The sequence below is a fragment of the Monodon monoceros genome, unplaced genomic scaffold (genome assembly GCF_005190385.1).
Source record: "Monodon monoceros isolate NGI ecotype Baffin Bay Population unplaced genomic scaffold, NGI_Narwhal_1 Super_Scaffold_19, whole genome shotgun sequence".
In the NCBI taxonomy this organism is placed as follows: Eukaryota; Metazoa; Chordata; class Mammalia; order Artiodactyla; family Monodontidae; genus Monodon; species Monodon monoceros.
In genome coordinates this window covers 80,301,562-80,314,803 of record NW_021703775.1, presented here as the reverse complement: position 1 = coordinate 80,314,803, position 13,242 = coordinate 80,301,562, and the positions used below count along the sequence as shown (strand labels likewise).

Sequence of the window (13,242 nt, the reverse complement as noted above, 5' to 3'; positions counted from 1 at the left end):
TGCCAAAAAAACTATTATAAAAGGAGAATAATGAGAGGAGACATGCCCTACCAGATACCAAAATAAATGAAAAACTACAGAAATTAAAACAATGATTTTAGTGTATAAACCAATAACAAATCAAAGTAATGGCAAACAGTCCAAAAGAGAAATTCATGTGTATACATGAATACACATGAATGATATACAGGACCTTTCATTTACTTCATGGGGAAAACATGGGCTTTTCCACAAATGGCACTGGGGAAATTGGCTACTCATTTGGGAAAAAGAAATCCTACTTCATAATAAAAATAATAAATTCCTAGTGACTTAGAAATAGAACATCCCCCCCCCAAAAAGTAAAAATATAAAAAGTTAAAGAAAGTGTAAGAGAATATTTTTATAATCTTGGGGATTATAAACTCCCCATCTTAGGGATGGGGATGGTGTTGCCAGCAAAAATTAAAATATGCAGTCTACAGATTTGACTACATCTAAATTTAAAAACTCAGTAAACAACAGACAAGTAGTAGTCCAAGAGAATATATTTCCAACATATATAACAAAGGATTAATATCCATAATGTATTAACATTCTAACAAACCAATTTTAAAAAAGCAAAACAACACATTAGAAAATGGGATAATCAGTAGAGAAGGAATACAAATTACTAATAAGCATATGAAATATGCTGAACCTCATAATAAAAAAATGCAACTTAATACAATAACATCTTATTTCTCAAGGATGCAACAAATAAAAATTTAAAACAATTACAATATGCAGCATTTGCTAAAAATTTAGTGAAATAAAACATCTACTGGATAATTAGAGTGTAATATAAACTTGTAAAAAACCTTTCTTTACAAGGCAATTTGGTAATATCAAACAAAATGTCCAATGTGTACACCATATGTCCTGACAATTCCAATGCTAGGAATCTATTCTAAAGAAATATTCACACATGTACAAAAGATGGACCTACAAGCAAGGTTAACTCCACGTGAAGGACAGAAAATGTACAAGACAGGTCTGGAACACTCTGTTATGTATCAAGACGGCAAGCTAGCTATCGAAGACTAACTAAGGCTCTGTCAAAAGGACTCAGAGCCAACCTGAACATGATCACTGCTAAAGGTGTCACAATTTGAGTATGAATAAGATAAAGGACTGAAACACATCAAATAGGTTTTAAGTCCATGAGTTTAAACTGATACTTCTCCCAAAATTGGTCACCTTTGAGGATAAAAGTAAACTAATCCCTTATTTTGAAAACTGGTAAATACAGGGAAAGAATAAAGTATTTATCCTGTCCTTCCTCTGTGACCTGTACTACTGGGTAACCAAGTAAATTCCTTACTTCACAGTCAAATAAAAGGCTGAATTAGGAATCCCAATAATGTGTTACATTATAGGTAATATGAGAATTTTCAAAAATTTTAATGTAGAATTTTTCCCCCTCTTCAAGACAAGCTGATTATTGTTCCTATTATGTAAATCATGAGAAAGAGTAGGTGGGGAACAATGGCATATTGGTAATCAATCCAATTCTTTATAAAGGAATTAAAAAAGAGAAAGTTGCAAGTAATACTTGCTTTTATATAACAATTAAGTATTACATGTCATGTCTATATAACATACTATTTAGGAAGATTAAACAAGTGTAATGAATCAGATCTTATTAAAAAATAACTGCACTGTCATTACGTGAATGAGATATAGGACTTTCAGCATGCAAAATCAATTCTTACAAATATAATAAGCACTTATGAAAAGGGGAAATAAACTTATAAAAGTTAGTATGCTTACCTGAACCACCCAGGGACTGTTGGCAAAGGCCATAATATCTCGTTCCTCCCAGAAAAAAGCAGAATCTGACCTTTTTATCATTTCAAACTTACTAAGAAGCTTCATAGCATAAACTTTCTGTGATGCCTTATGACGAACCTGTTGATTTTTCAAAACACAAGAATTAATTCTTTAATTTGATGAGAAAATGGTGAACAACAGATCATACTATAATGCTGTTCTTAAAGACTTTAGTTACAAAACAAAATGATCCTTAGCTAACTAAGTAAAAACATAACATTTTTAATGAAAGAGAGGAGAAAATTCCCCACAGCCTAAATATTTCATGAAATATACAATACCTTTAAATGCTAGATTCAATATATAACTACCTCATTTCATCTAAATAAAACTGAATTCATGAAGCTTCATTCCCTCATGTTAATTAAGCTAACCAATTTTAAGAATAAGATGTTGTTAAATGAGAAACTTGTAAGATATATACATGTATCCATCACGATCTGACCATAAGAACCTAATAAATTTAGATATCAAGGGTTATTTGTGATTTTGTTAAGTCATCCTTATTTCTTCCTAGGTATCCTACTTAAAAGCTTATTTTTTTTAAGGGAAAAACTACCAATAATATGGTTATTTGATCAATTCCTATCTTCTTCATTAGACTGCTAATTCCATAAAGGCAAGGACAGTGTCCGTTTTTTACCATCATTTAAATCCTAGAATATAACATAGCAAACTCTACCACAAAGCCAATAAATATTTAATGAATGATTATAAAAGTTAACATCTACTGGATAATTAATAATAAATAATAACTGCTAACATTTATACTTGGATATCTAGTAGGATGACCAAAACTGAACTCCAAATCTTCACCCCTGAATTTATGTCTCCTATAGTCTTCTCTATTTTAGTAAATGGCATCCTCATTCTTCTAACTGCTCTGGCTAAAAACCTCTGGCTCCTCTTTTTCTCATATAGCTCATAAAAACTCATCAGCAAATCACGTCAGTCTTACCTTCAAACAGTTTCAGAATCCAACCATTTCTAACTACCTCCACTGATACCACCCTGGTCTGACATTTTTTACAGGCATACCTTGTTTTATTGCACTTTGACTTATTGTACTTTGTAGATATTACATTTTTTACAAACTGAATGTTTGTGGCAACACTGTGTCGAGCAAGTCTGTTGGTGCCATTTTTCCAATAGCATTTGCTTACTTCATGTCTCTGTGTCACATTTTGGTAATTCTCACAATATTTCAGACTTTTTCATTGTCATTATTATATTTGTTACAGTGATCTGTGACCAGTAACTGTTCTGGGGTGCCCCAAACCATGCTCATATAAGACAGCAAACTTAATCAATAAATGTTTTATGCGCTCTGACTGCTCCATTGACCTGCTGTTCCCCTGTCTCTTTCCCTGATCTTGGGCCTCCTTATTCTGAGACAGAACAATATCAAAATTAGGCCAATTCATGATCCTACAATGGCCTGTAGGTGTTCAGATGAAAGGAAGACTCGCACATCTCTCATTTTAAAGCAAAAGCTAGAAATGATTAGACTTAGTAAGAAAGGCATGATGAAAGCCAAGAGAGGTTGAAAGCTAGGCCTCTTGCGCCAGTTAGCCAAGTTGTGAATGCAAAGAAAAAGTTCTTGAAGGAAATTTAAAGTGCTACCCCAGTGAACACACAAATGCTAAGAATGCAAAACAGCCTTATTGCTGATATGGAGAAAGTTCAGGTCTGAATAGAAGACCAAACCAGCCACAACATTCCCATAAGCCAAAGCCTAATCCAGAGCAAGGCTCTAACTCTCTTCAATTCTATGAAGGCCGAGAAAGGTGAGGAAGCTGCAGAAGAGAAGTCTGAAACTAGCAGAAGTTGGCTGCCCGTGAACTTTCCCCATAATGTCAAAGAGCAAGGTGAAGCAGCAAGCGCTAATGTAGGAGATGCAGCAAGTTATCCAAAAGATGTAGCTGAGATAATTAACGAAGGTGGCTACGCTAAACAACATATCTTCTCTGTACATGAAATAGCCTTATACTGGAAGAAGAAACCATCTAGGACTTTCATAGTTAGAAAGGAGAAGTCAATATCTGTCTTCAAAGTACAGGCTGACTCTCATGTTAGGAGCTAATGCAGTTGGTGACTTTTAAGTTGAAGCCAATGTTCCTTTACCATTCCGAAAATCCTAGGGCCTGTAAGAATTATGCCAATCTACTGTCTATGCCTTATAAATGGAACAATGAAGTCTAGATGACAGCACATCTGTTGCCAACATAGTTTACTAAATATTTTAAGCCCACTGGGGAGACCTATGCTCAGAAAAAAGATTCCTTTCCAATTATTATTTCTCATTAACAATGTACCTGGTCACCCAAGAGCTCTGATGGAGATGTACGATGATATTAATGTTGTTTTCATGCTTGCTAATACAACATCCATTCTGCTGCCCATGGATCAAAGAGTCATTTCAACTCTCAAGTCTTATTATTTAAGAAATACATTTTGTAAGGCTATAGCTGTCATAGACAGCAATTCCCCTGATGGATCTGGGTACAGGCAACTAAAAAGTTTCTGGAAAGCATTCACCACTCTAGATGCCAGAAGGACATTCGTGATTCAAGGGAAGAGGTCAAAATATCAACATTAACAGGAGTTTGGAAGAAGTTGATTCCAACCCTCATGGACGATTTTGAGGGGCTCAAGACTACAGTGAAGGAAGTTACTGCAGACATGGGGGAAACAGACTCATTGTTCTCTACCCCAGAACTCGGTTTTCTTCTGAGAAGATACCATAACTTGCAATTTTTTGATGCTGTTTCCTTGTATTGTCTGAGTCCCATATTAGAATGTAAGCTCAACAAAGGTAGGGATTATCCAAAGAGGAAATAGCAAAGGTATACCAGAGAGCAATTGCTATGGGGTTGATAACAAAACAGAGACACCAGATGTTAAACAGCATTGCAGGCACATTCAATTTCCAGCCAAAAAAAGAGTGGAGTAACCTTGATGATTTCCTGCACATTGAGGTGAGACATCTTGGGAGAAAGAACCATGCTCTAAAGCAAGGCCTACTCTAGCACTACCTAACATAGCCTTGTAATACCAAACCCTAAAAGATCAAAAGGGGAGTAGAGTTTGGAGTCCTTAAAAGGACTTGGGAAACAACTTGGTCTTTAAACACATCTATATTTACAAAGTAAAAAACTAAGGCTCCAAAAGTTAAGGGTTATCAGCAAGTAACTGGACATCTTATTAAAATGAAAATCAACACTTGTCAAAGAAAAATAACAAAATTCAGAGTCTCTATCACATATCAAAAAGGACCTGTACATAATTTTAAAATTACCTGACAGGCAAAGAGGAAAATGTGACTCATCATCAAGAAAAAAGCAGTCAATAGCAAACATCCCCAAAAGATGTTGGATTTAGCTAACAAATACTTTAAATATTTCTTATAAATATGTCCAAAGACCTAAAAGACAGTATGTTAAAGAAAAAAAGGAAAAACTAGTCTCAATGAGTGAACAGAAGTAAATATCAACAGAGAAATGGAAACTAAAAAAAGAACCAATTGGAAGTTCTATAACTGAAAAATAACTAAAATGGAAAATTCTTTGGAAGGGCTTAACAGAGAATGGAGATAGAAGGACATTCAGTGAACCTGAACACAAATCAATCTAGAGAATAAAGAGAAAAATGAATAAATGAAAATGAATAGAGACTTAAGGGCCTACAAGACAATTTTAAACAGTCTGAAATATGTGTAAATATAAACGGACTAAACACACAATTCACAGGCAGAGATTATGAGAATTAAAAAGCAAACCCTAACCTCATATATTTTAAATATAAGATCAAAGAGGTCAAAAATAAAAAGATAGGAAAAGATACACCATGCAAACAGCAAGGATAAGAAAGTAGACAGAGCAATATCAATAACAAAGTAGACTTCAAGGCAAAGAGAAAAAAAGGATAATTCAGATAAAAGGAGTAATAATTCATCAGGAAGGCATTAAAAATTCTAAATATGTTTGTATCTAATAAATGAGCTTAAAAATTCATGAAGCAGGGCTTCCCTGGTGGCGCAGTGGTTGAGAGTCCGCCTGCCGTGAGCCATGGCCGCTGAGCCTGCACGTCCGGAGCCTGTGCTCCACAACGGGAGAGGCCACAGCTGTGAGAGGCCCGCGTCCAGCAAAAAAAAAAAAAAAAAAAAAAAAAAATTCATGAAGCAAAAATTGACAGAACTAAAGAAAGAAACAGGCAAATCCTAATTTCAGCTGGAAATTTTAACATCCCTTCTCAGGACTTTATATAACAAATAAATAAAACATCAATATGGATAGAAAGAAAACACACCCAGGAAGAAAACTGCCTAATCAAATTATAATTAGAAAGGTTATTATATCAATGGTTTATATCACTTATTATTTTGAAATACTTTGAAATTTAAAGTATTTTAAAATATTTTGAAATTTAAAGTGTTTTGATACACTGTAACTTTACATGAAAAGAATCCTATATGCCAAGGGCCAAATAAGTTATGATGAGGGTCACAGATTATATCCATCTTCTATATTAAATTACTAAACTGGAAAAACAATTCCTTTGATTTATATGGTGTTATGCCATTTATAGAATGCTGAAAATAAATATATGGGAAAGCAATATGAAAACATGGGTGGGAGGGTGGGGGATTAGAGTATGAAGAACCCTAGTCTTAAAAGTAGAAATCCCTTCCACAGTAGATAGACCAGCTTCTTACTTAGCAAATTATCTCAAAGCAAATGCTCACTCCAGCAATGCTTTTAATAAAATGTTGTGGGTTTTTTTAAAGTTTAAAAACATTACTAAAAAGAGACAGCTAAGGTACTCTCTCTTCTGTATTTATGCCATTCTTCAAATGTTCACTTATTCTAAGAATAAATCGGATTTCAGTGTCATCTTAACTTCATTAGAAAAAGCAATCATATAACAGTAAAAGCCAATTAATTTATACCATAATATTATTTATGCTTGACTCAGACCATGACAAGAGTTTTAAGAATTCTGCTATAAAGAACAGCTATGAACAGAAACTAAGATATTTGTCAGCTAGTAGGAAAGAGTTAACATTTATTTATGTTTAATCTTTTATATATGAATTAACAAAAACAAACCTAGAGAAAAGAGCCGTTCATTCAAATAAACAAAAACACAGGCATAAGATGATTTTCTGAACATGAGAAAAATACCTGTTCTTGGTGCTTTATTCTTAGTGATTCTTTATGCAAAACTGTTTCCCTTTCTGTGCTTCCAAAATGCTTACAATAATCTAATATCAAAATTAGTTGTGTACATGTCTGCTTCATAAGCTCCTTTAAGAACACAATACAATACAAACTTTCATTTGTGAGGCTGCCTAGTGGTTGGCACAATGCTGAATTATCCAATTTAACAAATTCAGCAAAATTATAGCTATGAGATCTATAAAACTTTTAATAAATAAAGACAATTTTGGTTAGATGTTCTAGGTAATGAGGCCTGAATTTCATTTAAACTACTGTAATAGAACACTTCACAGGCTCATAACACAAGAGTCAGGAACCACCAGCTTGTAGTCTTTGACTTTATCTACAGAACAAACAGTAAGAGGCAATAGTTGTATTCATGCCAAACGTCTGCCTCATACCTTAAAATACATTAGTACTAGTATTACAAAGTACTGCAGTAAAGCACTGTTATTTTAGGAAAGCTGGTTTCCACTGACCTTCCTTGTGAGGATGTCTCCTTCTGAATGATTCTATTATAATCTTCCTCAGCATCTCTGTACGTTCCCCTTTGTTCTCTAGCTCTTTCTCCTTTATTCAATATGGATGGATAAATAGATATAGTAGCAATTCATCACAACAATGCAGAGAGTACTGCTTAAAAGCATGGATGTAGATGTCAACAAACCTGGGCAGAAGTCCTAACTATTTATGTACTATGTGGCCAATTCACTTAATCTCTCTAAATTTCACTGAATTCATCTACTTAAGAATCTCACAGAATTGTTGAAAAGATAAAACAAGATAATGAATATAAATACTTAGCACACAGAATATAGTCAATGAAAATGTTAGCTAATTCCACCACAGACAAATGGAACTCAGTTCATTCTGTTATGAAACTTTACATGTGTCTCCCCTATGTCACTAGTCCATGATTACCTAAAGGACAAAAATATTGCTTCTCTTCCAATGTCTCTATTTGTTAGAGAAAAGAATGCTATATTCCTAGTTTCTAATTTTAAAAGTGGATGAATGCAAAAGTACCAGCTAATTGACTATACGTATGTGGGGAAAAAAAAAGATAATAAGGGTCAAAACAGTTAACAGTTTTATCTCAGCTGATGGAATTCTGAGGGATTTTTATTTTTTTAGATTTGCTTATTTGTGCTTTTTATAGCTAATATGTACTTCTTTAAAAAAAATTTTTTTTAAGTAGATGAAACATTCCTAAGTGTAGCTAGAGACATGTTTGAAAAAGTCCTAAAATGGACCTAGATCTCCTAGAGCACTTGTGGACAAAAACTTTTGAAAATCATTCTAACCAAAATGCCCCATTTGAGGCTTTAAAATTTATTTTTAATATCAAAAATTACAATAGATTATTTTTACAAAAAGAACTAATGCATCTATTTGACAGATCTGGAACAGTTACTGTGTGCTGCTGAGGTTTCCACTAAAGACACAAGAAAAGCGTGTCCTCCTGCTTTCTGCCAGGTCTGGTTGTGGCAGCTAAGATTGAATGGGGGAATACAGGAATTACAAAAACATGGAGGAAGGGAGATAATTTACACAAATCAGAAATAACCTTGTAACCAGCGAGGAGCCTGTTTTATTCCAAAAAGGACTAAAAAATCTGAGTTTACATGACAAGTATTAGAGAATCATTTCCCATACACTCTTTCCTTCTGGTTGGTTCCACTTTAAAACCTTAGTTTAAAACCACTTAAATTAAGAGCAAGCCAGTAGGAGATTTAAAAAAACACAAAAAAAAACAAAAAACAAGATCTTCATCTCATATCAGCCTTGAGTTCTATCACTGAGAATCTGTATTCCCTTAGCATTCTGGATCCCCAGGGAGCACCTGAGCCCAGGGATCAGGAATAATCACAGTCAATTCACATCAATGAAAACTTTCTACATTTCAGGTTCTGTGCTGTACAGGATATAAAAAGACAAGAAAAATCCAATCACTTATATGATCTAGCTGCACAAACACGTCCTTTACCAATGTTCAAGACTGAATTAACAAATGGCTCCATGGTGAGGGTTCCCCCCTTTCTCCCTGCTGCTCTACAGATATTCCTACTAAACTGTGTACTTGACTAAAGAAGATCATCTTCCCAGATACAGGTGAACTATTTTCAGACACAGCTATGAACTCCTCATGGGAATGCCAAAAGTACTGAAAAGACACAGTTCCTGCCCTCAAAAAATTTACAATATAAAAAGATTCAAAGAAGTATACATATAAACTACAGCACAAGGCATAATATGGGAAATTAAATAAAGCGATCATAATTAAAAGATGTAGATGAGAGAGGGCACACTCAAAGGGTAGGAAGGAAAGCAAAAGGAATCAGGAAACTTCTCTTTTAAAATAAGCACTGAGAGTGAGTGAAACAACATTTTTGGAGGAACAGACAAGTAAACGAGAGCATGCGCTGAAATAAGTAGCCTGCTCAGAAAGGAGAGCATGATGGAAAATAAGGGTTAAAAAGATTAACTGGTGATATCTTAAATAAGAGGGCCTAGAAGGCGGGGACGAAGACTTCATGCTTCATTTAGTAGGCAAGGGAGCCATGAAATGCAAAGGAGATACAAGGAATATATTTGAGAAGGGTCAACTTGGCAGCAGTTTGTATTAGATAGATCTATACTTCCCACCTTCATGTATCTCATTATAGAGAAGTGGCGAAATAAAGAAAACAAAATGAAACAAAGCATGTATGTTAGAAAAGCCCCAGAGTTGATTCTATTATACCCTTATTGGGGTAGGAGTGGTATGTGAAAATACAAGGCTATGAAGTATGGGGGGAAAAGTCTGCCAAATAGTAATGTGGGTTCAGCTGAGCTTGGAGAGCATGAATCTGCAGAAGATTTAATAAATCCAGTCTTGGTATTTTCTCCATCAGCACTTCCCGATCCAAAATCAATAGTACAATGGTGAAACTGTTAGCGGAAGTAGAAAACAAAGCAGGACACAAAGTAGGCCCTCATACCTGACTGGGAATGAAAGGGTATCTTGGAGAAAGGCGATGGCAGTGAATACCCCCCCAAAAGTGGAGAGACTAGAGAAATATTATGAGCAGGACTTACTGAAAAATTAAATATAAGAAATGAGGGGAAGAGAAATCAATAATGACTCCCAATTTTTTGGCTTGAGCATCAACTGGGTTGATGCTAGAGTCATTTATTTATTAAGATGGGAAAATAAGAGAAGGAACAGATGGAAGGAAGAGCAAAGTTAGAGAGGGAATCAAGCATTCTAATTTCACATGTTTTAGATGTCTGTGATACATCTTAATGGAGTTGTCAAATAAGCTACCATGAATATGAGTTTGGTGAGCAAAGTAGAAAGTTCTGAGCAGTAGCTATAAATTTGAGCCTTGACATCACATGGATTGTATTTAAAGTTAGAGGAATGCATGAACTTGCCTTGGGAGAAAATGCAGATCAAAAAAAATAAGAGCCTAGCCTTTGGGAACTACAATACTTACAAGTCAGGAGGAAAATGAACCACTAAGGAAACTGAGAAGGAAGAGCCAGTAATGTAGAAAAAATGGTGTTTCAAGAAAGGAGAACTGACTACTTGTAAGAGGTTGATGAAGATGATAGTGAAACACCATGTAGCCAATAAAATGACATACAAAGTCTATATTGGCACAGAAAACTGGTTATGGCCATAGAGCAAAGAGAATGGACTCTGGAGTCCTCTGCCTAAGTTCAAATCTCAGTTCAACCACTTAGCAGCTGTGTGAACTCTCGCAAGTCATTTATCTTATCTACCTGAATTTCCCCATCTGTAAAATGGGAATAACAGCAGTTATACCATCTAGAAAGACTGTTGTAAAGACTGGTTACTATATACCACTTGCTTAGCAGCCTGCCTGGCATGTTGTAACTGTTATACAAGTGTGTGTTACTATTTACTGCTGCATAATAAAACACAGGTTGTAAAACCATGTACATAATATGGTCCCTTAATATACATATATTACACATATCTTTAGAAACAGAAAAGTTGGAAAGCTATACATCAAAGTAATAAAAGTAGTTATCTCTCAGTAGTGGGACTGCAGGTGATTTTAAAAAGTATAATGTTGGCTTATTTTATTATTCTACTATGAACATATTTGATGTATAAATAAAATAATTTTTAATTTCAAGGGAGAAAAATTAGCATTGATGCAATTTTTATAACTCAATACAGAAAGGTTTCAACTTTCCTAGAATGAAAATAATTAGAATAAAATATAAATATCCCCTGAAAATAATTTGACACTAGTTTTGCAACAGTCCCCAAATATTTCTAATCATCAAAGCACTAAAAGATTACCAACAGGCTGGCTACCTTTATGTTTGAAAATGGGAATCGAGAGAAGACATGATAGAGATTTTCATATTTTACCTAATTCTAAGTAATTTAGACCTTTGAGAATGAGAATACATTCATATATTAATCTGTGGAGCTTTAAATAAAACCACCAAGAAAAAATTTAATGTCACATTTTCTTAAGGAGAATGAGTAGACGATATCGCAAAACCAATTAAAGGTTTCCAAACTCCAAAATAATAAGATATAACTTCAAAATAAAAATATTTCCACTGTTACCATGAAAACTTGTTTTTATACATCTCCACCGAGTAAAGAATCATATATAAGTAATTCCTAACATTATATGCATTACATTTAAGAAGATTAATTTATAACTCTACTTTTAGAACCTAGACCACAATTTCTTTCTGAAACTATAACAGTTTCAAAACAAAAGCTCCATGGATGTAAAGGTGCCTTGTCTGAGTAGTTTACCTGTTTAATGTGTTGACGATACTTATATGCTTATAATGATACTTGACATTTAATAAACATTTGCTAATCAACTAACCAAAGGAATATCTGAAGAACAATGTATATTCTACTAATAGAGAGGAAGACTGTATTTTTACCTTAAGAAGGCATTTGCAAGGCTAGAATTTATAACTTTCTTTTTCAAAGAAAAGAAAATTAGTGTCCAAGAAAAGTTAATAAACATAAACAAAAAAAGTAAGCATGCATACCATGGTCAAAAGGTTATCTCACTGAAAAATTCATCCCAACATACATACATACATACATACATAATACATACATACATACATACTGTAGTGGGGTGAATCATGTGTCCCCCTCACCCACAATTCACATTTTGAAGCCCTAACCTCTAGTACCTCAGAATGTGACTGTATTTGGAGACAGGGCCTTTAAAGACATGATTACATTAAAAAGAGGCAGTTAGGGATGGTGCTAATCCAACCTGACTGGAGTCCTTATGAGAAGAGGTGATGAAGGACATACAGAGTGACACACCAGGGATGTGCATGCACAGAGGAAAGACCATGTGAGGACACAGTGAGAAGGTGGCCATCTGCAAGCCATGGAGAGAGACCTTGGAAGAAACTAAACATGCTAACACCTTGATCTTGAACTTCTAGCCTTCAGAACTGTAAGGATATAAATTTCTGTTGTTTAAGCACAGTCTGTGGTACTTTGCTATGGCAGCCCTAGCAAATTAACATACATAAATATATATGAAAGTAAGAACAAGACTTCTGATTATTTATTCAAAATTAAAACTCATTTAATGCCATAAATCCACAGAAACTGACAATAGTGACAACAGCTAATATTTACTTGATACCTACAATGTGCCACGTCCATGATAAGTACCACATATGTATAACATAATTTAGTCCTCACAAAACCTCTTATAAAAGTTCTATTATTAGTGCCACTCCAAGATAAAGAAATGAAACCTTTGATGACAGGAAATCTGCATACCATAGAACAGAAACAAAAGTAGATGGTTTTGACTGTTTTTCCACAGTACCAGAGTACTTTATGCAAAAATATCTATTAAAAGTTGAACATTACTACCTTAACTATAAAAACATGTTTTGTTAAGCCAATATGTGAAATTAGTAAATGAATCTTTAAAAGGACTTTAACTGCTTTTCCAGCAGGCTCCAATTTTAGCCTACAATTTATTACCTATTCACTATGTGTCAGATACTATTCTAGATATTTTCCATATATTAGCTCATTTCATACTCATAGCAACCTATGAATAATGAACTATTATTATCTTCACTTTACAAATGAGGACACTAAGTCACAAAGAAGTTAGGTAGTTGAGAGGTCTAGCTCCAGAGT

At 34.2% G+C, this 13,242-nt stretch overlaps 1 protein-coding gene across 2 annotated transcripts in view; it reads right to left on the bottom strand.

Moving 5' to 3' along the window:
• ROCK2 (Rho associated coiled-coil containing protein kinase 2) overlaps positions 1-13,242 on the bottom strand; it is a 134,530-nt gene that overhangs the window by 65,241 nt on the left and 56,047 nt on the right. For both annotated transcript variants that reach the window (XM_029231489.1, XM_029231488.1), the window contains exon 4: positions 1,792-1,929. In XM_029231489.1, the coding sequence (XP_029087322.1) occupies positions 1,792-1,929 (138 nt within the window). The remainder of the gene's footprint in view (positions 1-1,791; positions 1,930-13,242) is intronic.